Source organism: Lygodium microphyllum, chromosome 16 (genome assembly GCF_053477565.2).
Source record: "Lygodium microphyllum isolate KBCC chromosome 16, Lygodium_microphyllum_v1.1.10, whole genome shotgun sequence".
Taxonomy (NCBI): domain Eukaryota; kingdom Viridiplantae; phylum Streptophyta; class Polypodiopsida; order Schizaeales; family Lygodiaceae; genus Lygodium; species Lygodium microphyllum.
Window position 1 is genome coordinate 63,679,870 of NC_141150.1, and position 26,046 is coordinate 63,705,915.

Sequence of the window (26,046 nt, forward strand, 5' to 3'; positions counted from 1 at the left end):
CGACAACAACATTTTCAACTTGTTGTCCATAGTTTGAGCCTTATCCAAGATTAAGCATTGCATTTCCTTCTTCCCCATGTGAGTATCCATACTTAAGAGGCATCATCACTACTTGATTTCATTTCACTGTATGAAGACATATTGTTGTAATTTCTCAACTAAGAGCAAAAATCAACACTACCACAAAGCTTTGGCTTGGAATCAGGTGCCTTGGGCCTACCAAATCAAGGGATTGAATGGTATCCAGACAATGAAACTATGAAATCAACCTTCCTTCTCGGATAGGGTGGTAAAACTTGATCAAAAACTTAATTATAGCAATTAATAATTGAGCATAAACCGAAATACACACATTACCTTAATAATCTTGGACAATAGATATCCTATTGGTCCCAAAACTAGTGCCTCTTTCCATATTTCTTTAACTCCAATCGTCAACGGATCAATTACAAGCCGAGATTCTCTGATCTCCTTGGCTAATCCAAAAGCCCCTTGTTGTACAAACAATCAACAAGCAATTTGGGCCAATTGCCCCTTGATTTTTGCCCAAGACTTGCACAAATGCAGCTACCAACTGGCAAAATGCTGCTCCAATTCACAATGGATGGTTTCACATCTAAAATCCCTATCAATATGACAAATTGTAAGTGTTGATTTCAGTGTACGATGCCTTATCTTGTTGGCACAGGTCTCGAGGTGGCTAGTAAACCCTAATTTTTGCAAAAATTTAGAATTTACAACAAATATCCATTGTTGTCCACCAAATCTAGCTGAGATCTGCTGAGAATGGCTAAGAAATGTTGAAATCTTTTGAGAATTGACTAGAGAAGATGAAAGAAAGCCAAGATAAGAGAAAAATCTGATTTTCTTCGTGAGAAAACCCTAAAATCTACCTATTGCTTGCTCCAACTTGCATTTAATGCAATCATCTACTGCCATGCAGCTCCAAAATGTTGTCACCTAATCAGTAATGCTGTTGCCAACCCCTGGAAGGTGTCTCCTTGTCATCCCCTACCTATTAAGGGCCCTAGATGGCTGTCTTCTACAAAGAATTATTATTCTCTTATTAGAAAATGGATCAGTAACTCTCTCTCTCCTCTCTCTCTCTCTCTCTCTCTCTCTCTCTCTCTCTCTCTCTCTCTAGGCTGTAAACTAATTGAATGGCTGAGACCCAGCACCCAAAAATTTTTCTCAATTTGCATGGGCGTTTTTGCCAAGCGGCAACCTTCTAAACCCATTTTTTAGCATTATCTAGCCATTTAATTAATTTTTAAAATTAAATAATCTTGAAAATTAATTTCAATCCTTCTTACCCTGCCCAAAATTAAATGTGCCCATATATAATTAAATTGGCCACGCCATTTATAACCTAGAGTACTAACATTAATTAATTAATTAATGCTAGTCCCTAATGTCACCACTAACACTTATTGGCCAAACAATTGTCCTAGGGTCAAAACTGACACCAATTGACCCCCAAAGCCCAGCTCATATAGCTCATCATAACTTTTGCCTATTGACACTTATTGCACCCTCGGGGACCCTTGGCATATTACCATGAAATAACCGCCATGTGCATCACATATACTAAACAACCTTGCACATTTGATTAATAACTTAATTAAATGTTATCAGCAAGATTAAAGCATCTTAAAATATCAGGTCCCCATGATAATATCGATCTCTCCCATAGACCCCATCTCATCATCTCCAATGTCTAAACAGGCAGCCGAGTCTATAGAGATAAGATTCGCTTGTACACCAAGATCAAAGAATATCAAAGCATATTGATCTCTAACTCTTTTCCATACTCTACAAAGCTCAATAGCATCCACGGTGGGAATCATCACTGAGCACATTAAGAACTAAACTAGCTAACGTTTTGGGTCTTTTACCCTTTGCATCCTCTTTGCTTTCTAACTTTTCAACTTGCCAATTATTAGGACAGCTCCTTGCCATATGCCCCTCCTACTCACAAACGAGACATTTACTTGCAACCATTAATTCTTTGCACTGGTCAACACTTTTCCATGTGCTCCTTTGTTTTTGCCTCTTTTCATGTGTATTTACGAATCCACCCTTTTTTCCAGTCTCGAAAGTCTACTTCAATGATTTATTATCGTAGCCCCTAAAGCCTTAAGACTTCCCATGCAATAAAGCATCAATATTATGAGTTGTTTCTATAAGTTATGACATGTTGGTCATAGTGGTCTTAATGCAAAAATCACGAATCTCTTTGGACAACCCACAACAATAATTAATCTACTCAAAAGGAGAGATGGCATGATAAGAAGTAATGGGCGGTGATACTATCGTGTGTCACACTAAAAACTTCAAACTTCACTTTATCACCCTCATCATAGTACTTTGCTTTGCCTTTTACTGTCAAGTTATCATAGGCAAGTGGCTCAGAAAGAGTGCACTTGCCGTAGCAACATTCTGACTAGCATTTAATGGTACATTTACATAACCAACAGCTATTTCACGAGTCTCAAACATAGCCGACTATATAGATGCACTACCAAGCATAACACATTTTGCCATAGGCATCATGTCAAACATTGCTATACATTGGGTTTTGCATTCCACTTGCCATACCCAAATATGAACCTCGCGTACCAAGATCTTCCCATTTTCTTTCTTCTATATTTCTTATCATAGGTCCAATCACCCATGACCCAAAGGGGGGTTTATTGGTTATTTTCACCCATCTATAAACGCACACTATTCTCTATGAAAGTGTGTCTAGGTGTGACTACTTTTTACACAACTTAGTATTAAATAAGGATCAAATGTTTGGGGGAAATCCTAGACATGTATAATGAGATCCTAGTCCTTATACTTTCATCTCACTTAACATTATCAACTTATTGATTCAGTTTGAGTACTTGCAAGAGTGCTCCATCTGTGTGTGTGTGTGTGTGTGTGTGTCTCACGTGGATATGAAATTTTTATGCTTTGCTTAGCATTTGATTAAGTATTTAATCCAATGTGCAAATGTGAGGTGCACATGTGACATGTAAGTTAGTTATTTTACAATGACAAGCCAAGGACCCTAGGAAGTTAGTATGTGCCAAAGGCAAAAGTTGCATTAAGTTGTACTTGACAGTTACTAGGTGATACTCAATACGTAGTGTCAAATGTTGGCCTAGATCACTTTATCAACCATTAATATTAGTGGTGATATTAAGAACTGGGCATTAACTAATTAATTGATGCCAGTTCAAGGGCTAATAAATGTTGAGACATACTTGGTGATAAATTGGCTTGGCCCATTTAATTGTCGATTGATCTAATTAATTTTTTAGGCACAAATTAATATTTAAATTATTTTTAATTAATATTTAAAATTTTAATTTAATTTGATTGGAATTGGCCAACCAAATAAAGTGAATTCATCTAATTCAACGCATTTTTGTGAAGCGATTATGTCAATAATTAAGGAAAATGAGAGGATTGAAAGTAACAAGAGAGAAATAAGGATCGGTGCTCTTCCCCCTGGATGGGATAGGGAGAATCTTGTCCAGAGCTTGAATAAGATTTCATTCTAGAAACATATGTTTTCTTAGCACAATTAAGCAAGGTTGACCCTTTCGTAGATTTGGGAGAGCCCATTAGCATTATCCCAAAAGGCACAAAAGCAAAAGTCAATTATATGGATATGATAGAGAAGGTAGCTGTGATGAAGCAAACTAAGTCCTTACAATGGACAAAAGTATGGATAGCAAACAAGTTGACCCCAGTCCAGCTTAAAAATCAACCAATAGAATTAGTCAATGTCAGAAAGGCACAAAGAAATGGTAAGTGGACAATGGAAAAGTAGTCATCAGAAAGTTCCACACCCCACTTTCCTAGAAATAAATGCATCTTCTAATGGGATTTAGCTACCCTCTAGTTTTGTAAAGGAACTCAATGTCATAATTAAAGCTCTTATGAGTCATAACAGCTTAGAGTTTATTCTGTTTTAGTTATTTTACCTTTTCTTTCTTTTGATGTGCCTTTACTTGCTGAGATGGCTTGAATTTATTAAAACAAAAGCACATGAAGCTGCAGTCCTTTACTTGCCTCTTCCCTCCAACACATCAACTTGCACCTCTCCATCAATTTTTTTTTAGCAGGTGAGAGAGAGAGAGAGAGAGAGAGAGAGAGAGAGAGAGAGAGAACTCTTGTAAGATTGTATTGCTAAGAATATGTTTGTGATGCAGATTAAGGCAAAATCATGAGGGTGTTTCAAAACTTTACCAAGGATTGAGATTACCTGCATCTGCAATTATGGGAATTTGAGAAGCTGCTGCACATATAAAGCGAGCATTCATGGCCATCTCAGGTGGCCTGCAGATTTTCAAAAATTTCCAGACCATTTAATGTTTGCCATGTCACAACAAGCAAATAGCATAATCCAGGTAATACAGCACATGAAAAGAGACCAGAAAAAGTAATTTCAACCAGGAAAAACGCTGCTATAGTAACTAGTATTACTTTCAAACAGCCACATGTTAATGACCTTTTTGCTCTAGTGCTAGATGATAACATTCTTTGTAAGTTTGGGATACAGGCTGCCATAAAGCTTGATACAGCTTCAATAGATTCAATTAGAACAGGAGTTCTAAAACTCAAATATGAAATTATGGATCAATGCTAGTAAAGTAGAAAGGACTGAGAAAGAGCCACTGTTTTGCAATCCATTTATGCTGTTATTCCTGACATGCACCTTCTACTAAAGGCATACCAATGATGACCAATTCTATTCCATTGCAAAGCACCTCACAAGAAGAGATGCAGTAGATCGTGCCACTAATGTCCTGCAGTCAATTATGTTAGCATCTGTGTGACAGATGTTAAGCATGATTCCTTTCAAATTAACACCTGCCTCATGATATTGACCAATCAAAGATGGAGTTGAGAAGCCAGTAATAGTGAGGGGTCTCCAACTGTCTGGCAACTCTAGAGTGGATACGACTTGCTTCTGCTGCTTCTGTTTATTAATAACCAGTCAATGGCATCTACAGTATGTGGGTGAAGCTGGCAGACATGATGTTGGCCATGATCTTGTCAACCTGATGCCACCTCAAATTAGTATTCTTGCTACCTTTAGTGATGCACTTACAGACATGTATACATGTACTTATTGAAGAGTGGCTTAACTCTGATGAAATTAGGAAAATGTGTAAACACTGAACAGACATGTCAATCTTATGCCAGAGTACAATCGCATTGCTCATGTGATTTCAGAAAAAACTGCTTATCAATGCTCATTCCTTTTTGTATGTCATCTCCTATCTGTGAACCTCAGCCTGAGTCAAAGGGCAACATTTGGAGCTCTGCCACTATTTGCATTGGTGATTTCAGCCCTGGCCCCTCTCTATCCATCCAGCCAGCACCATGCCTCCTTCATTATCATGATGCACAAACCATTTTTATCCACCCCAAAGACTCTTTTCTCCTGGTCAGGACTCAGCCAATTCTGTATGCCTTGCTTGTTCATCAGTTGCTGGGTAACCATACATTCATTCATTCTCTTCATCTTCAGCTTCTTCCTTGTTGTCAGCAGCCTTCCTCGCTCGCTGTTGCCAGTCGTGTGCCTTCAATGTCGTCTCACCTTCACACTCATGCAAGGGCTCCATCCATTATTGTACATCCTACTTTTCAGCATTCTATTCAACTTGTGTTCTTCTCTCCTTTGCATTCTCTCTCATGCTCCAATTAAAAGTTGTAATAAGTTATGCCTGACAAGTACTAGGTGGTACCCAATGTCAGATTTTGGCCTAGACCAATTTATTGGCCACTAATGTCAATGGTGACATTAGAGACTAGGCATTTAATTAATTAATGCCAGTCTAAGGGTCAATAACAAGATACTTGGAAGACAAACTGGTCTGGCCAATTTAATTATTGACTAGAGAAATTAATTTTTTGAGCATTAGAATAATTATTAAATTAATTTTTGAATTAGTATTCTTAAAATTAATTTAATAGGTTAAATAGTGCTGAAAAATGGGATTAGAAGGCTGCCACTTGGCAAAACTTGCCCATGCAAGTGGGAAAAAACGTTTTTAAGGGCTAGTGGAGTCCATTCCAACCATTGTGAGAGAACTGTTAGAGAATAAGGAGAGCTTGTTGATGTGATATGTAGCCACCAGGGATCAGTCCTACAGCATGTGAGAACAATTTGGAGCTCTCCAAGAGTAGGTGACAGCAGCCCAAGGTCCTTCTAGTGCAAATGACAATATATAGAAGGGGGCAGCAGTCTTTCTAACGGTCCTAAGCTGTAGGTGACAGCTTCCATGGCTTTTGAGCAAGGCAGTTTTTCAACATTTCTCACGATGAAACTATGAATTTTCTCTCTATAGCATTCTCTCCCATCTCCCAACCATCTCTCAAGTTATCCCAGCATTTTCCAGCAATTTGAGCCACCAGCGAAAGAGATTTCAGTCAATCTCTATTATAAATCTACAGTAAAAATTAGGGTTTTCACAGTCACCTCAAGGCGCACCTAGAACTTGAATTCTAATAGCTGAAATTGATGAATTTAAGGAAGATTCAAGAGGCCAGCTAGCCAATATCAGATTTGGAGCTGAATTTGCCTTTCAAGAAGCAGGATAAAGAGAAACCCCCAAGCAAACCAAGGGGCAAATTGGTTTGGAGGCTGCTTGGTCAACTTTGATAGCAAGAGGCACTTGGATTAGCGGAGGAGATCAGAGGATCTTAGTTGTACCCCTTTCATTTGCACTATAAGATAAAGAAATACTGCAAGGGGCACCAGTTTTGGGGCCAACCGAGTGTCCACCGAGTGTCCAATGTCCAAGATTAAAGTGGTAAAGTGCATTTTCAATTTATGTGAATTTTATGCTTCCTATAATTAATACTTAATCAAGTTATTTACCACCCTATCCAAGGAGGAAGCCTCGTTACATGGTTCCATTGCCAAGATACCATCAATTTCCTCAAATTGATAGACGTGAGGCACCTGATTGAAGGTTAGAAGCTTTGCTCTAGTGCTCAAACTATATTCAACTGAGCATTACAACAAGAATGTCTTCAAATAGTGAGATGGAATCGAGCAAGGATGATGCCTCTCATCTGACAACTCACAAAGTGTTGGAAAAAATGCAATGCAACAATGTGTGATCTCGGACAAGGCACACAACATGGACAACAAGCTGATAATGTTGGTTTAGACCGAAATGTGGGTCCTTCTAGGCCTTCAGAAGCTGATGATCAATAAGAGGAAAAAGAAATTTGATGACCAGTTTAAAGATCAACTGAGGATAGCAGCTAAAATGTTAATGCGATTAGCAAATGATCCTTAGTTTATGTGCTTTTTAAACTTTAAAGAAGGGTAGCAAAGGCAAGAAGAGGAAATTGTCTTCAAGAGCTTCGGGACATCAAGATACACTGAAGCAAGAGCCAATACAACAACACGATGTTCCAAATATGAGTAGTGAGCATAAGCAAATGGTGCCAATGGGACAATTGATACATATGCAAGGCCAACTTGGAAGTGCCAATCCAATGCTTTTTGGACAACAAGGGATCCTGGTGGTGCGAATGGGACAATTGATACATATGCAAGGCCAACTTGGAAGTGCCAATCCAATGCTTTTTGGATAACAAGGGATCCTGGTGGAGCAGCCATGATACCTTTGGTGGTGGCACTAGTTTCTATACTATGGTGGGTCAAGGACCGCATATGGGGATGTGCAACACAACTCCTTATGATATACAGCAAACAATGCGTAATGTGCAAGGCCCAATGTATCCGGAAATGACTGGTAATATGCATAACCCCATGTATAGCAATGTTGGTATGATGGTGGGGCACAAAGTGGCAAGTTTGACAACACATATATACAGCCCACTGTGTTTGGTGTGAGACTGCGCAACGGAAGAAGAACACGAACACAGAGGAGGAGAGAGAGACAGCAGAAAATGAAGGAATAAAATCTGCACTGACTGTAATGAATGCTGAATACAAAACTGTGGACTGATCAGCCCCTGCACACAGCCCAAAGCGTCAGTGAGGGCACCAGAGCACACTGATGATGATGGCAGCACCGAAGACGGAGAAAGATGACGGAGTCGGAGTGTGCACCTGCCAAAGAAGGAGGGAAGATGATAATACAACTGACTGCCAAGTGGGAAATGGCTATAAATAGCCAAAAAACCCAAAAACTGGCCGACCTGAAATTTGAGGCCATAAATATGTCCGACCAGCATTTAATGCTGGTAAAAATGCCAGGAATGCTCAGAAAAATCCCGGAAAGGGTGGACAATGTCCGGCAGGTATGGCAGGCTGAAGAATGCAGAAACTGCCCTGGGAAATGCACATAAAATCCCGACTGGAGGAGAAAATGCACTGAAATGCAATAAACTGAGTGCTCTAGAATGAGCTACCTCCTCCGTCAAAACAAGTGATAGACAAGTCAGAGCTTCTAAAGTCCTCATCTGACTCAGACTGAGGCTCACAGGCAGGAGATGACAAGGCATGACAAACATGACTGCTAACACCCCCTCTCAGATCCTGGATATGGCAGAAGGCCAAGGGAGAAACGGATCCTGGGGTGGCAAGAGGAATGCCAAGGTCAATGAAGTCCGTCGATGTACATTGCTCTGCTGAAGGAGCTCCTCATGATCCTGGGAATCCCCCTCTAAAACACTAGGGGCCAAGGAATCCACAGCCGCATCACCGAGATCGTCCCCCTCTAAAAGGGATAGGGGGTACGAGGGAACCACCGGAGGAGAAGGTGGGGGATAGGAAGAAACCTGTGGAATAGAAGGTGCACAAGCGGCAACGGGTGTAGCAATAGACTGCCTTGGAAGACCCTGCATCAAAGAAGGGGAATGGAGCCTGTAAAGCCCGCTCTCCTGCCAACCTGTAGATAAGACAGCTCCTGTAAAAGAATCCTCAATAATAACGGCATGCTCGGTAAAGATCACTCGTGTGCCAAGCCTCGTAAGGCCATAAACTGAGAGGAGGGGAAGGCCCAAATCCGGAACATGTAGGGCCTGGGAAAAGGAGCTCGAAGGTCAGTCGGTAAACAAAGGCAATGTGCCAACACCACTAATAGGCACCGATAAAATGTCACCAACAGTGACTGAACCCTCTGATGGACGGAGATCCTGTAACAAATCACCTCGGGGAGTCATATGACTCGAAGCACCACTGTCCACTAACCAAGGCTGCGCAGAAGACACTGCAGCCACGGAAGAAGGATCCTCCTCCAAAGCATGGATATGAAGTAACACTGACTCATGGGTAACAGCGGGTGTAGAGGTAACGATCTAAGTCAGAGCCTGAAAAACTATCCTTCTTCTTAGCCTTTGACTTCTACTTTTTCTTTTGTCCTCCCGAACCTGCAACAAAGGCTCTAGTGGAGTCGGATCCACTAGCACTGACCTCTCTGAGTCGCTCGTCATGCTCCAAGACAAGCGGGGATAGCTCCTCCCATAGAAGCTTCTCACGGGTCCTCGATGTAAGAAGGCTAGTGTAGAAGACATCAAACCGAGGCGATGGCAGCTGAGTCAAAAGAATCATAGCCATGTCTTCAGAAGATATCGTCCGACCGAGGGATGCAAGCTCATCCCTCATATCCTGTAAGCTGTTGATGTGGTCCTTCAGGGAAGGACTATCATCAATAGCGAGCATCCGCAACTTCTTTTCGAGAGATATCCGGTGGGCAAACGTCTTCTGTTGATAGAGAGATGCGAGCTTTCTCCATACGTCTGCTGCAGTCTTCAACCTGTGAACATGAACAAGGACAGAATTCTGCAAACTCAGAAAGAGGAAAGATCTGGCTCTAGAATTGAGCCGATCCCATAAGGCTGCACGATCCATAGATGTCCCATCTATGGGATCCACCTGAGGCCGGGAAATAGGAACAGAAACAAGCTCGCAAAGATCGAAGGAGTCCAAGATACACTCCACCTTGCAGGACCATAGAGAAAAGTTGGAGCCATCCAACCAGTCCTCTTTGGGCAGCTGAGGAAGTACGGGTACCTGTACAGGGGGTACCAAAGGCTGCATCTTCGGCCCACTGGAAGAGGCTCGCCGAGATACATGAATAGAAGGGGGACAAGAAAGAGGAATAGACTCCGGACGACGGTCCTCGTGATAGAAATCACGCCTCTGTTCAGATGAGTGTCGAGACAAAAGCTCGTCATCTGAGTCATCAAAGCCCGTAAACTGATGAGAAGACATCTTCGATATCTGCAAACACCAAAACACAACAAGGGAAGGTTGCCGGTGCCGAAACACAAACACCAGAAGCTCCTGAGCTGGCCGCCTTGCACAGAACGCAAGGATGATGTCAAACGCAAATGCTAACGATGCAATCACCACAGAAAAACAGCCTCCTGCCTCAAAACGCCAGTAAAGAAGATGTCGCCCAGCTGTTGGGGAGGCCACCTGGCTGAAAACGCAAGCAGGAAGAGGTCGTTGATGACGTGGCAGCCACTGGAGAAGGCGCCAGCAGCAAACGCAAATATTTGGGACCTCCTGGAAGGGCCGCCTTGGCTGTTGGGGATGACGCCAGCAGCAAATGCAAAGATGTGACACCAAAACAGGCCACCTTGATCAAGAAGATGGTGGAGAAGGTGACGTCTCAGCTATTGGAGACGTCTTGACCAGCAAACGCAAAGTTGTGGGTGTTCTCCCGCGTAAATCTCAGCTCCGTGTACTCTCCTTCGGCTCTGATACCATGTGAGAGTGCGCAATGGAAGAAGAACACGAACACAGAGGAGGAGAGAGAGACAGCAGAAAATGAAGGAAGAAAATCTGCACTGACTGTAATGAATGCTGAATACAAAACTGTGGACTGATCAGCCCTTGCACGCAGCCTGAAGCGTCTGTAAGGGCACCAGAGCAGGCTGATGATGATAGCAGCACCGAAGACGGAGAAAGATGACGGAGTCGGAGTGTGCACCTGCCAAAGAAGGAGGGAAGATGATAATACAACTGACTGCCAAGTGGAAAATGGCTATAAATAGCCAAAAAACCCAAAAACTGGCCGACCTGAAATTTGAGGCCATAAATATGTCCGACCAGCATTTAATGCTGGTAAAAATGCCAGGAATGCTCAGAAAAATCCCGGAAAGGGTGGACAATGTCCGGCAGGTGAGGCAGGCTGAAGAATGCAGAAACTACCCCAAGAAATGCACATAAAATCCCGACTGGAGGAGAAAATGCACTGAAATGCAATAAACTGAGTGCTCTAGAATGAGCTACCTCCTCCGTCAAAACAAGTGATAGACAAGTCAGAGCTCCTAAAGTCCTCATCTGACTCAGACTGAGGCTCACAGGCAGGAGATTACAAGGCATGACAAACATGGCTGCTAACACTTGGGACTCCTAGTATTAATGCTGGTCATACAAATGCTCTGTATAGTGTTGGTCATGAGGAAAAATGTTGCTAGTAATGCATGCAATGTATGGGAAAATGTATCTTGGTATGGCTAGTAATATGCAAATTCCCATGCACAATCACATTGCAATGGTCCAAAGTATGCAAAAAATAATGTTTCCTAATGCATCCGATGCTCCTAGCATGTTGCAATGCTTAAGGGAAAGAAAGGCCTATAACCTAGTGGAGGTTTCGAGGCAAGTAAAGTTAGAGGTAAAATTTCCATATACTTCTTGGTGAAGCTTCTACATTGTTTCACCAATAGATGCAAAGTGGATGAAAAAGGATGATTTGGCAAACCATCCTCAATTGTTGCAAGTTTGATCATCAAGACAAGTAGCATGCACCCCCTCCCTCTTGTCTTCCTTCACTTCCCCGTCCCTCATAGACGATCATATCATCTCTCTCTTCTTGTACCTCTATAAAGGTGCCTCTCCTTCCCAACCTTACAATGCCCCAAAGCTTAATGGAACAAATTACTTCCTCAAGAAACACAAAGTTGAGGCCATTCTCTATACATTCAACATTTGGAATTTGTTACCATGCCCATTCCACAGCCCACTATGGATCCAACCACAATTACTTCTACAAATTAAGTGGCTGTCTAGGGGCTACTCAATGCTCATGATTGTTCTTTCTTCCACCTAAACTGTAACGATGGCGTTCTATGCATATACGGCACAATTGTAATGCCTTTGAGATTTGGTCCTATCAAACCTTCCCTCATTGGATAAACCTAGAGATGTAGTTGGGATAGCTCTCTATCTCTACCTCCCTCTACCCTATTGATATTGGGATAGTATAGAGATCAAAACAATAATGCTAACCATAAAGGATCACACCAAAAAGAAAGGGAAATTCGAGATGATATTGTACAACGTACAAGACTCATGCAAAATTTGTGAGCCATTGGGGCCCCAGAGGATATGCAACGGTGTATTTATGAATTGTATGAAATTGTGACAGGGAGAGTATGAGTGCCTGGAGGCATAACAGACTAAGTGTCTAGCACGGTTGGGGTAAAGCAAGGCTATCCCCTCTCTCCTTTGCTGTTTAGACTATACATTGACAAGATTTCCAATTACATACAAAGATGGGGTGGGTATGGGAGCTAGCTTGGCTAGGGTGCTAATACCAATTTTGTTATATGCAAACGATATGGTGCTTATCTCAAATTCACCTGAGGGACTACAACGACATCTGGATGCATTGCATGTGTTGTGTGAAGATAAAGGTCTCAAGGTTAATCTTGGAAAGACTCAAATTATGGCCTTTAACACCTCATAGGCATGCCCATATACGTCACATTCACATCACAATTGCTCGTTACAAATGCAGATTGGCGCGCTGACTTGGTCGGACTCTTTTAATCCTTTTAAACCTAGTTTTTTTCAGCTTTTTTAGTTTTCCATACTTCTCATTCCAATCTACCATGTAGACCTACACACAAATTTATCTCTATCTTTTCTTCTCTGATGAGAGATGATGATACCAATTGTATTGGTTATGGTCTCATAGGCCATTCTGGCCTTTTAGAGATGTTAATAGATCTTGTCTTATCTTATCTTCTCTCTCTCTCTCTCTCTCTCTCTCTCTCTCTCTCTCTCTCTCTCTCAACCCATAGCAGAATCCTTGTGTAGCCTATCACTATTAGTGTCCATTTAGTGGACTCAATAGTACTCCAATCATGGTGCAATCCACCCATTGAGAATGCAGTTGTGACCCTTTCGTCACATCTTTCCTCATCCACCATGCATGAAGCCACATGCCACACTCTAATGCTTTCACAAATACTATGCTCCACTAGATGTCTCAATCACCCATAAGGACTACTTTACAAGACTTATACCAATAGCAATCCCTAAAGATCCATGCTGCTTCACAAGGCTTATGCCATAGCCATCCCAAGAGATCCACACTAATGACGCACCTTGAGCACAGAAGCATTCCATACAAGGTAAACAAACGTGTACTTACTGCCCTGCACACTACATACCAATGTTACCATACATACCAGTGTGTGTTTCGAGCTGCAATGCCCCATGATAATTCCCTTGAGCACCTAGCATAGGTGACTAAAAACCAACTTGATTTTGCACGCCAACATTGGCAAGTGTAGTGGTATCCATAGCTTGAAACATTGATCCACCCCCAAAAATAGCCCGGGTGCATGGATGGTTGAGTACTTGTTTGTTGTCCGTAAGGAGTATGCTACACATTACTCCCTAATGGACAAACATACTGCTGAACTAGAGTTCCGTGCATTACAATACCAATGTATGCAATACTTTTGATCAAAAAGATTGCCAATGACCCTAACTTGGCTGTATAGAATGCAAGGCAATCTTTCTGTTAGAGTGCAGCAAATAAGGAAGCGTATGGGTAAGACTGAAAGAAAATTAATATGAGAGAAAGGGAAAGAGAAAAGAGACAGCAAAACGCAAAAATCTGCAATCAATGAATGCTGAAATGAAGAGGGCAGATATACAAGGGCTGTAGACGTATCTCCTTGAGCCGTATCTCTCCACACCACCCTGCACTCGTTGAGCTAAAAATGCATTAGCCTGACTTAAATAATCCCAAAACATGCTTAATTAATGAAAAAACCATCTTATTTTAAAAAGAAACGCAAACCTAGAGAGTTACTATGTCCCACATACAAAACCATAATTTGGATGCCCCAAAACTTTCTATAAATAGGCATGCAATCCACCACTCTCTCTCAATCTTGTTTTTGCAAGTTTTGGAAGCCATATCTCTGCTACCCATACCCCGTTTGCGGAGAACATCACGGTCACAACTTCCCCCAACTATCTGCTACCACTTGGCGTCTACTCTAGCTGTTGTCTTGCCTCTGTCCTTATTGCTTTTTCAACATCACCGCCCCAACTTGCACACAACACTACCACCACAACATCGTCGCAATCTGCATCACCAACTACACCACCTTCCATAGACTACCACACACTATTCGGAGCTGATTTTAGCATGCTAACTGCTACGGCTGGTTTTTCCTGCACTTATAGTCTTGCTCTCCTGCAACCTTGCATTTGCTATTTTCTCTCTCCTGCAACCCACGTTTTTAGTATCTCTCTCTCCTCACCTACGTTTTTAGTCTCTCACTCCCCTCACCTACATTTTCCTATTGGTTGCAACCTCTTACTGTTGGTAGTATCCTCCTCCCACTACCAGTTCACTTTCCGCCCTTCCACTTGTTGAGAAACCCTTCACCCGCAATTTGCGTTTCTACGTTTTGCGTTTAGGGTTTGCAACCCCAAAAAGGGGCGCCATCCTAGACTAACTGTGCCTATTTATAGGCCACTTTCTCATTCATTCCTTACTACTGATTCATTCAATCCGTCACCTCTTCTCTCCAGAGTCTCCACTACCCTCACACCCCTTCAAGAGGACATTGCGGTTCGTGGTTCATGGCTATCTTCATCATCTTCCTTGTGCCACGGCACCCTTGTTCCCTTGTATCACATTCACTCCATGATTTAGATCTTCATCATTCCATTCATCTGAATTTCTTCTCTCTTCCCTTCTCTTCTCCATGTTTGCCGAGTTCACTCCGTGTTCCTCCCCGCAAACCCTACTGTCTCGTTGGTACGTCATCTTTTAACATGGTATCAGAGCTGGATCTACTCACCTAGCAATGAAGATCCTCCACGCCAGTGAAGGCAAAGACCGGTGGCAAGTTCGGCATCCACTTCTCTTCTTCTTTCACTGCATCAACATCCATCTTTGCAGGTTTGCATCTGTTTACAACAAAGCGACTGTTGCTAATCACTCCCCATTCAGAAAATAATCTCGTTTTTGCAGATTTCAAGTATTTCAGCTTGCTGTCCTGATGCCAGGAGACATATCCACCGTGGATATGTTTCGAGCATTTTGTTAATTTTATGTGTACATGGGTGATTCCATAGCGAGTGATTTCGCAAAATACATATTTAAATTAATAAATGTTTATGAGTTTAGAGTGCGCACTCGTGATAAATTAAGGTTAGGATTGATTTCTAACCAATTTATTTATGTAGCTAAAGACTGCTAGGTATTCACTTTTGTCGGTTTAATTGTATTATTTTTCTAACAATTGTGAATGCTTCAGTTGATGTGTAGAGCAAGCAGTGGTGGCAGTGGAAAGCATTGGAGGATAGCGTATATTCAAGTTATCGTCAATATTTTGATGGGCGCGTATCTTAGGTATGGCGCCTATATTTTGTCGCGCTTATTTATCAAAGCGCTTGATATTTATTTATTAATTTAGTATGTGCATGGGTGCACGATTTAGATATTTGTATTGGACATTGTATTTGGGTACGCCTGACTTCTTGAGCGCCCATTAGCTTTAATTCTTTATTGGCACAAAAGCAAACTCAAAAGCTAAAGCGTGCTATTTTGTAATTTAGACTATTATTTGAGCTTGAAGATGAATAATATATAAAATACATGCTTTGTGGAGCGCTCACACAAGGCATGGGGGAAGATTGCACCCAATTGGTCTCTTGTTCATGTCGTGCAAGCTTTCTACATTGATTTGTGTGCAAAAAGTAGAGTTATTTTGTTCTTGGGGACCTTCTGACGCTCACTACGCACGCATACGGCATCCGATCTGTGCACCATGTCCATACCCCGGACGCGGAGGACATCGTAGTCCAAGCTGGCCATTGCTGTCTATAACATTCTGGTGCCTGTTTCAGCCTACCACACACTGTTCGGAGCTGATTTCAGCATACTAATTGCTACTGCTGGTTTTTTCTACGTTTTCAGTCTCTCTCTCTTTTGCAACCTGCGTTTTTAGTTTCTCTCTCCTCCTCCTCATTAGAGAAGACAGAGACCGGTGGCAGGTTCGGTATCAACATTTGATTTCTCTATCATTTCCACTGCGCATTGGGAGATATCCTTTTTCTCCCTCCCACCCTCCCTTATCTAGTTTACCCCACCAGTACCACAGCATCTCCCCCGACAAATTGCCCTTCTACTAGGTGTTTCTACTGCGGCACGAACGGTCATCCCACCGAAGATTGTCGACATCAACCTTTACTCCCCACCCCTCCAGAGTAAATGCGTCTTCCACCAAGCACTCGTTGTGCCATCTCTCCTTTCTGAGCCACAGAGATCTTTTTGCATCAGCTATCGGAGTATTATGCTCAAGGCAATAAGCCGCAACCAACGTGCACTAAGTCCTTTCGAGCACACAGAGGCTCTAAGACCTTATAAGGCAATAAGCCCTCCTAGAGACCACCCCACTGTGTGGAGCTTTCCCCCACCCACTTGCAGGTATAGTGGCTTCCACGGCCCACATCTCCTCCACAGTCCACTCTCCTGAGAGCTCACAACTATTCCCCACCCTTGGCTCATCCTAAGCCTCCTTCCCCACCCTCTTCCACTCACGTTCAAGAGGCCACTTCTGGGTGCTTTCTGACTTCTTCTTCCGAGCCCTAGATACCTTGCGGCACGACCAGTGGCACTTTCTTCGTCATCAGATGCTTCGCATTTGATGAGCCATGCAGTGGCTAGATTCTCATTCTCTCTCAAACTGGGATTCGGAGGGGGATTTTCTTACTTCGTCCTCAGAGGGGACTTCCAGTTCTTCTTCGACTTCAAAGGGGGCTCCTACTTTTACTCCTTTCGATTCAGAGAGGGACCCTATGTGCCATGAAGTTCTTCACACACCACCACCTTTCACTTTCGAGGAGTGGCTCTCCTTTGAGAAATCATTTCCTCTACTTATACCCAGGATCTAGAGGATCTACCTAGTTCGGGGCCCTTGGATCTTCAACACCAACTTGGTGACTAGGCCTTCGTATTCCTTCTAACATGGAGTCACGGAGCTAGTGGCTTTTCTCCCGAGGTTGAGTTTCAGGTTCTATAGCTCATCTTGTCTCTTGATTATCTTTAAAGGTCTCCTTTCAGGTGGTATTCTCAAATTACAAGGTGGATCTTCTTCGTCCCTTAGTCAGCATGGAACCACCTCCCGAGATTGAGTACACGCATATCCTTATGGTTCTCAGCACCACACAAAGTCCGACATTCCTCCTACGCATTGCATGTTTTCATCATCTTTGCACTAGGGCACTTGGGCAAGTGAACAATGGACAATTTCCTTGAAATTTGTGTAAGAAATTTGGGACTTTTGTGATTCTCGCATCCAACACACATCCTAAGGTGAATTCTAGTTACTTATTGCTATCGAGACACATCCTAAGACAGCACTCCATCAGATTTTCAATCTATAAGTACTAAAGCATTGCAATTTCTTAGAATTTCTTCACCACGATTTAGAGATCTTACACCACATGCATCCCAAAGCAGTGGAAAAGGCTGCAACAACATTATCTTGCTATTTATGTAACATTGGGCAAAGAAATTTGTACAAAGTTAGGAAATTACAATGAAATTTTGGATTTTCAACATTAAGTTGTTGCATTTTATGTTTGACACACATCTCGAGGCAGATGCAAGAATGAACAAAGCGGCTTGGATTCAATGTGTAATGCACCTTATGCAAGATAGTTGTCAAAAACAAATGCCCTATGGAATTGGACTCAAATGTTGAATATCATTATTTGGGTATAATAGACTGAAGTGTTTATGTGCAGTTTTTTTAATACTTTAAATTTGGTTGGAGACCAATAACAAAGATGACAAGGTCATGGAGCATCAGAAATTCAGCCAGTTCTAACTAATTTGGACCATACAGAAGTCAGATTGCAGCTCTTGTATCAACAATTGCCATTTATTTTCGAGTATGAACTAATTGCTAGTTTGTTGTGGCAACAATGCAAGTCTGAAATCTAGTTTGAATTTACTAGCTTGATGATTAATTGAGTGTACAAAGGTTATGGAAAAGCACTAGGATTGATATGAACACATTTGTGGCTTCATTTAGCAGATCAAATCAATTTGAGATTGAGATTTGCATATATTAGACATTGTTTGTAGTGTACAACAATGTTGTACCAAGTTTTGCACCTCCAATGTCACTTTCACAAAGGACATGTATTCATACACTTTATATGTGTTAAAGACTATGAAAAGACAAATTTGTTTCGCATTTGGTCAAAGTTAATTAAAGCATTTAAGGACACTATGCTTAAAACTAAGTCTAGGATAATTCAAGAGCAAGGCACATGGAATCATTGGCATTGAGAGAGTGTTGGCTTGTGACATCAAGTCGCTTGTGATTTGCACAAGCTTTGAATAATGATAAAAAAATATTATCAGAAGAGCCAACTTCTGGGACCTATCACCTATTGTCTATGGTACAGAAGCATTTTAGCTCTTCTATTCAATGTATCTTTTGGTTTATTTGCTGATTTATGTCATGCATGCAAGTGAGTTTATGTTTTGCTACCCTTTAGATTATTTCCAAAGGCCGGTCTCATGGGACCTTTTGGATCTATCTTCTTCACTCTCCTTGACCTCCCTTTTCATTTTTCTTGTTTTTTGGGCTGAAAAAGGCAGTTTTGCTTTATCTATCATTTGTGCACCCAACCATTCCCCCTCTTCTTCATCATTAGTATCGAATCAGTTGCTCCAGGTGCCACCCAGTTATCAAAGGTTTATCCAAAGGAGCCACCCCAGCTGCCAGCTATCCGCCCCTGCAGCCGACAGTCTGTCAGGTGACTTGCTCTTATTGTCACCAACCTCCAAAGGCCTCCAGCCTCCTGTGTTTCAGCTGCTAGCATCATCTTCAGGTCTCTACATTAGATTTACTCAATGAACTAACCCTTGGCTGCTGCATTACATCACTTTCAACCCCAATTTACTGGGACAACATTCTTCTTGGCAGATTGTTGTACTTGGAATCCATTCTCAGAGGATGACACTTTCACAAATTGCTTGACTGGAGGTCATGTTTCATTCCAGAGACAAATGTAGATCTACCAAAAACTATCGTGTTGAACTGGTGAGGACATTATCTTTTCTCGAACAAAAACCAACTGTAACTGCTAAAAGTTAGAATCCAATAGGGCCATGAATCGTAACCTGCATAAGTGCTCAAGTTGGGTCTGCAATCATTTAGTTCATTGATTGAAAGCTGTTCTCCTTGCTCCACCTCCCTTTTTGTCTGGGTGTTTCATATGTTTAGAGAAACAGAAGGAGACTACAGTTGAGCAGTTTTCTCTTTATCTTTTCATCTATCAGATTTAGCGTTAATACTAATTTTGTAGTACCGTTCAAATGTTAACGTACAGAGGATACATCACATTTGATAACTGAAGAGCTGTGCCATGCCCAACTAAACAAAACAGATGCCACAACTGAAATATGTCTTCACTTTGAACGTATTAATCAGTTTTCCTAAATTGTACAGCCAACTTCGACAGCTTTAAATGATGAAAAGCAAAATAAGGAGCACTCTTACGTTAAGAAACCAAAGTCAGGCTTGCCGAGAAGAGATGCAGATAAGGCATATCCAGAAATGAAACTGGCACTGAAACCTGCATTTTGGACTATGGCTGCTGAGAGGGCATCGTAGCAGCCTGGCATGAGCACTACCCCGTTCTCTTCTATCAGCTTGTGAAACCTGGTTTGGTACACGGGTCCATTTGAGCTCGGCCCAGCTCTAATGCAAAATAAGCCCCTTCCTGCCTTCCGCCTTCCAGCTTCCTTAGGAGACACCTCACTCCTAGGGCACTTAAAATGATCCCTCATACTTTTCCTGTTGCTGCCGTATGAGTCTCCACAATGCACTTTCATTGCTGCACAGAACGTTGATGCAGCCATGCTTAATTGCCTCCAATGGAAGATCGATTAATGTCTGCTCCGCAAATTGAAAAACGATAAGCATTTGACTATCATACACTGCATGGATTGTTAAATCATTAAAGGACTTATAAAAGAGCAATTACTTCTCTTGCATGATTAGTCTCCACATTATATTTCCGAATAAGGGGAAGGCCAATGGTGAAGGAGCAGATTTAAGGAAAGTAAAACTCCCATGGATGTGACTACCACACGTATATCAAAGCATTAATAGGTCTCAAAACTACTCTTGCATGAGCTCTCCCTGGAGAAATGTTTCAGAGCAGGGAGAACGCCAATGGTGAATATAACCTTAGAACGAAGCAAATTTGAAGAGAGCAAAGCAAACTCCCGTGCAGATGAAAGGAAAAGGCATACTCCTGGCTTACCTCAGCCTAAGATGAAGAAAAAGAGGCCATTGTCCTGCAAATTGATGGCGAAAACGATGATCCAGATGAAGGATTTACCTGAGATCCACGAGAAGGCAGCCTTCTAACAGCGAGCTCGTGGGAGGAGAAGAGAGCCCGCCAATGCTCAAGCTGAGAATTGACCAGGAGGATAAATTATTAAAAAGCGCCTTCACTGCAAGTCTGATTGGAAAGTCCACATCCTTATCTTCTCGTCTGGAGTAGAATCTCTAGACCAGTGTTCACAAAAAACCAAGGTTTAATGTAAAGTGAATTGCAAATTTTTTAAAATAACCTTCAAATTTGAAGAAAAAAGGTTTAAAACCTTGAACTTTGGAAAATTTTTAGTTATAAAAATGGCAAATACATGTAATTTGATTCAAAAATCCTTGTAAAAATTTGAGTTAGAGGTTTTGTATCTGCTACGAAAAATGTTTTTCGTGAACACCGCTCTAGACTATTCACACGAGGTCTCGATTTAATGTCTCAAGATTGTAAGTTCAAACCTTAGACGCAAAAGAATAATAACATGTAATAAATAAATTTACCTGCATGATGCAAGAGTCATCAAAGAACAAACAAAGTTGTGGACGAGAGGTGTGTGAGCAAGGAGGCGGTCATGCACAAAATAGCTTTTAATTCAATATGTGTAAGCAATTACTCCACTCACATCGATACGCATCATTGTTGCATGCATACATGCCAACAACTCCCAAAGAGACAGGATCAAGAGGGTTGACGATCATATTGATGTGAGTGAGAAGAGTGAAGACTCAAGAGCCCCTTTGCAAGTATGCATGGACTACTTGTAGGCCACAGAATCTTGTAAGGTGGACATGACATGGATTAAGAAGCAGCACCATGTTGATCAGATATATCACAATGTTCTACAGCATGTGCTCATTGCCTAGATAAGCAAGAGAGTACACAAGACCTCCCATGCCACTTGCTTGGCTTGGTCAAGTAGCAATATGTTAATTTGGTTGCCACATGAATGTTATTATATTTTATGGGGTGAGGCTTCTATGTGGTCTTGGCTCAGTCAAGAGTAAAGCATGACTAGATCCTAGCAAATATAGAGGTAATCTTGTCTATACAATACCTAGGTGCTCCTCTATCTCCCCTTATGGGGTCTTGCACCACAAATGCCTTGTCTAAATTTCATTTACATATCTTCTTATATGGTTGGATGTGGAGACATGGACAAATTGGTTGAGGCCCTTGGGAAGGTTCTTTTTGTGCCTACTATCTCGACTCACTAGTGACTCCAGTCAAAATGCAAAGCTTGCATCCTCCCTGATAGGTGAAACGAGTCATGAGTTTCTAGATATTTGTGACCACAATGGATTAGAGCTCATCATGGAGGTCCACTTCTCACCATTTTCCTCATGTGTGGTGCCATTGGCATGAAAGTAGCCACTTTGCTAGATTGTCCCTCCCTCATGTCCAAAGAAAAGTCTATAATCTAAAACCCCAAAAATGCCTAAAACTAGCAAGGAGTAAAAGAAGGTGGACATGAAGGATATATAGGAGAAGACCGAGGACATAAAGGAGGACCTCTTTGAGAAAGGAAAGCAGCAATAAAATAGTGGAAATAAAGGCTAGGTAAGTGACAGACAACATTTGCAAAACCTACAAAAGGCCAAGCAGTCACCAACAAGGATAAGAAGACACTCTCTTAGAAGAGTGGCATGCACAAAGAGAGCCTTGATCTCACCTTAATGTGGAGAGCAAAATGCAAATGGGAAAGACACAAGAGAAACAATCTAGAATACCTCTTTAAAAACTTGCTCAAACTTCTTAATGACCTAGAACATTGGGGGGTTTGACACATAGATGAGGAAGCAAGTATGTTATGGAATCATCAAGGGGGAAAATTTAAGTATTGCAACAATTCAAAAGACCAAAGTCAATGAAGATTGAAATAGCATATAAAGAGTGTGGCCTTCTCATATACTGGTTAGGGAGGGAAGGAAGGTTCCTTTGCTATTGATCAAGGCATTTACTATGCCATCAATCCCATTGAGCAGGATCTTCATTAGTAGAGTGGATGAGTACTATACTCAATTACAATCCCTCCAAAATGCTAGGAATACTCAAGCTCTTGACAGTAGCCACAGTCCTACCACAAGTGGTGCATACTCTTGTAGCCACTCATGCATCTTCTCAATATTTGTCCTCGGTTTGGTGGACTGAGTCAGTCTAGCTCTTCAATAAGCACACTAGCAATCCTTAGTTTCACGTTTGAAATGTCTATATTAGCATTTAACTTTGAAAATCTCAAGTAGCCATAATTTCAATGATGACTAACTTCACCCTATGCATCTCCTCTCTTTGATCAATCTCCATGTTGTTATATGAATAATCTACATTGTATGATGTATTTGTCTTGTATATCATGCTAAGAATCCCCTCATACATGGGTTGTCATCCAAACACCATCTCCAAGCTCAAAGGTAGCACTATCAAATTCTATGTGCAGGTGATCAACACAGCTTCTCAACTACTTTCAAGAAGCTTCTCAATGAGATAATGTGCAGTACACAGGACTAGGGAATAATGGCTATGTTTATGGGCCTCATGTCTCTTAGCTCCCTCCACAGGCATATTATTAGCAAGGTCCTATTGGTGGGTAGTACATTGATGCCACCTTTTGGGCTGCCCACAGGAGGAATGGTGCTATTAGAAACACAAGATCCTAGCCTCATTATCCACTTGCTATTGTACAACCACCAAATGTGGCTAAGACAGAACCTATTCTAGTGGCAGTGACTTTCCCTACTCACACTCTTAGGGCATCTACTCCTACCTAGATTGAACCATCCAAACCCAAAGCAACATAGAAAGATAGTGTTCCTGTTGCACCTCAGTCGGTTCTATAGCTCAATTCAGCTATTAGTTTTCCTCTACTTAACAAGTCTAGGAATTTAAACCTTGCTCCTTTGAATGGGTAGTGATGAGAAGAATTTAAGAGTATACAATATGGTGTGTGGGCCATTACTCCAAATGGCAATAAGAAACTCGATGAAGCTTATGAAAGATGCTCCATTGACTACTACAAGTGCTTGTGAAGAGGAAGAGTTAGAACATGAAGCACAAGCAGTTTAAGGTGTACCTCCTCTCCTTGTTGTACTTGTCATTTGACTAGTTTTTTTTGTAAAATATAACTGGATATGAGGAAAGAGAAAGAAGAAAGGACCAAATACCTATGCTCTAATACCAAATTAATAAAGGAGACCTAGGAGAGAGAAGGAGAGAAGGGAGAGACTTTAGAGAGGAGAGAGAATGAGGGAGAAGATGAGAGAGAAATACTAGAAAAAGAGAGAGAAAGACATGAAAAGGGAGAGAAAGAGAAGGGAAGCCATGAAAGTTTGAAGGAATGGTAAAAGAGACTTGATTATTGATAACTTATGACCTAATTTAGTCTCTCAACATCTTAAATACCCCCATCAATGTAACTAGGTATTCCCATGCTAACCTGTGTCCTACCCATCTATCCCCACTCTTTTACAATAGTGCATTATTTGTCTAAGCACTTAATAGTGCATTATTAATCTAATCACTTAATAGTGTATTCACACTAAAAGGAATAAGCTCACATACATAATAGTCTTGCCTCTTCATTTATAAGCATATAATGCTCATAAACATGTCATGGCTGGTGGTTTTCTACACTAGACAAAAATGTGTTCATTGATTTACCAATGTTAGGCTCCTCCACATTCCCAAAACTTGAAACAATTGGGGTTTTCATATAGTAGGCAATAGTTCGTATGACATCATGGCTTATTGCATGAGTGCACATTTGTGACAATGGTTGCATTATGCTTGAGAGATAGATGGAAAGATACTAATATGCTTTATGATGTGGTGGAGTAGATTGTTATCTAAGTAATCTTTAGGTGAATTCATATGAAGGTGAGTATTGTAGCACAAAAGCTATGACCATGTATCTCATGCTTCAAAACCTGTAATTTCATTATTTTACTATGTTAATTGGTTCATGTTTCTCATCTCTAGTTTTTGAAAAGGGGCTATCATGTTTATATAGGAAGAAGACATCATAGATAAGCTTTGAGCTTTACTTAAAAAATATTTACATTTTCAACAATTTAAAATTTAATTTTTGATATAGTTATTTAATTTTTAATGATTACATGGGTTTCCTAAATTCCAAAATCTCAAGGTCATCATGATGACTATATTTTAGAACCAAATCCTCATGTGCAACTATTTTCAAAGTATTGTAACTTTTTATCTGTTCAAAATTTGAGAATGATGTTTAAAAAAGAGCTTAAGAGATAAAAAAGATCTAAAGTTCTTATTAAAGAAAAGTTTTACAAACTCAAAATATTTCATGAGATATTTTAATCCTAAATTTAGAAGTAAAAGTTTTTTGTTTTTACTAAACTTTGGGCTCAATTTTCTTACCCTTACCTTTTGAGTTAGTAGGCCATCAAAAGAAGATGATTTATAGAAAATGTTGTTATCCAGAACTCTCTAGCTATCATGTCAAATTGGACCTGACTACTCAGAAATTTATTTATCTAGATCTAAAGTAGACCTTCAAAGTGACTCAAATTTAGTCAAAATTTCCAGCTCAAATGTGTATAGTAACCTAGTTTCTCTATAAAATAACTTTAAATTTACTTAGAATTTATATGTACTACAAAAAGTGAGATTATAGCTTATAGAAAGAATTATAACTTGTATAAGAGATAATTTTGACTAAATACACATAGTTTTAAAGTTAATCTTAGTGAAAGTCAATCTCTCAGTCCAGTTTTGTAGTTTTGTCAAAGAATATACTCTTTTATCATTTTATAGTATTGATTTGGCCAATCATTCCTTGGTTTTATGTCATAATTAGTTGGATAAAATTTTTAACATAATTGCAAAATCTAAAGTTTTACTTGATGTATAATATTATAATTATTAATATTTTTTAAAGGTATTTCAATCTTATGATGCCTATAAGTCAAATTTAACTTGACTACCAGAATAAATTTACGATAATATATTTCATGTAAACCTACTTAGATTGTATGTATCTTACCCTAAACATGTACTTGACGATGACCAAATAGTCTTGCTTGCCCAAGGAATTCTAAAAATGCAATTTGTGAAAATCTTATAGATAAAGAAAAAAATCTCTAAGGGTCCTTGAGACAACATTTATGAAAGAGCACCTCTAGTTTCTCTTGATGTCCTCACCTTGTGCAATGGAATGATTACCCTTAAGAGGATGCCACTTGGGTCCTTGAGGCAACCTTTATGAAAGAGCATCCCTAGTTTCTCTAAAGATGAAGACATCTCAAAATTTTTAGGGAGGAGGATACAATGCCCCCATTATGAAGACCAACTCAATGAATAATGTGTGTATATAGTTCACTTTAATATAGCAATGCGTTTCTCAAAAACAAGTTAATTGATATGTGAAATTTTTTGGATAAGTGATTTTTCAAATAAAATGTGTATGCTTGTCACAT

General features: G+C 40.7%; 1 protein-coding gene across 5 annotated transcripts in view; it reads right to left on the reverse strand.

Moving 5' to 3' along the window:
- The window catches only part of LOC148022915 (carboxyvinyl-carboxyphosphonate phosphorylmutase, chloroplastic-like), a 106,872-nt gene extending 86,092 nt beyond the window's left edge, over positions 1-20,780 (reverse strand). The window contains exons 1-3 of one of the 5 annotated variants that reach the window (XM_087695851.1): positions 20,618-20,780; positions 19,771-20,107; positions 4,259-4,332 (exon numbers count right to left, since the gene is read on the reverse strand). In XM_087695851.1, the coding sequence (XP_087551977.1) occupies positions 4,259-4,332; positions 19,771-20,105 (409 nt within the window). In that variant the 5' untranslated portion in view covers positions 20,106-20,107; positions 20,618-20,780. Of the gene's footprint in view, positions 1-4,258; positions 4,333-19,391; positions 19,474-19,770; positions 20,167-20,257; positions 20,496-20,539 lie in introns of those variants that run through there. The other 4 variants (XM_087695849.1, XM_087695847.1, XM_087695848.1 and 1 more) reach the window with 4 other exon arrangements.
- Between the last annotated feature and the right edge of the window lie 5,266 nt (positions 20,781-26,046).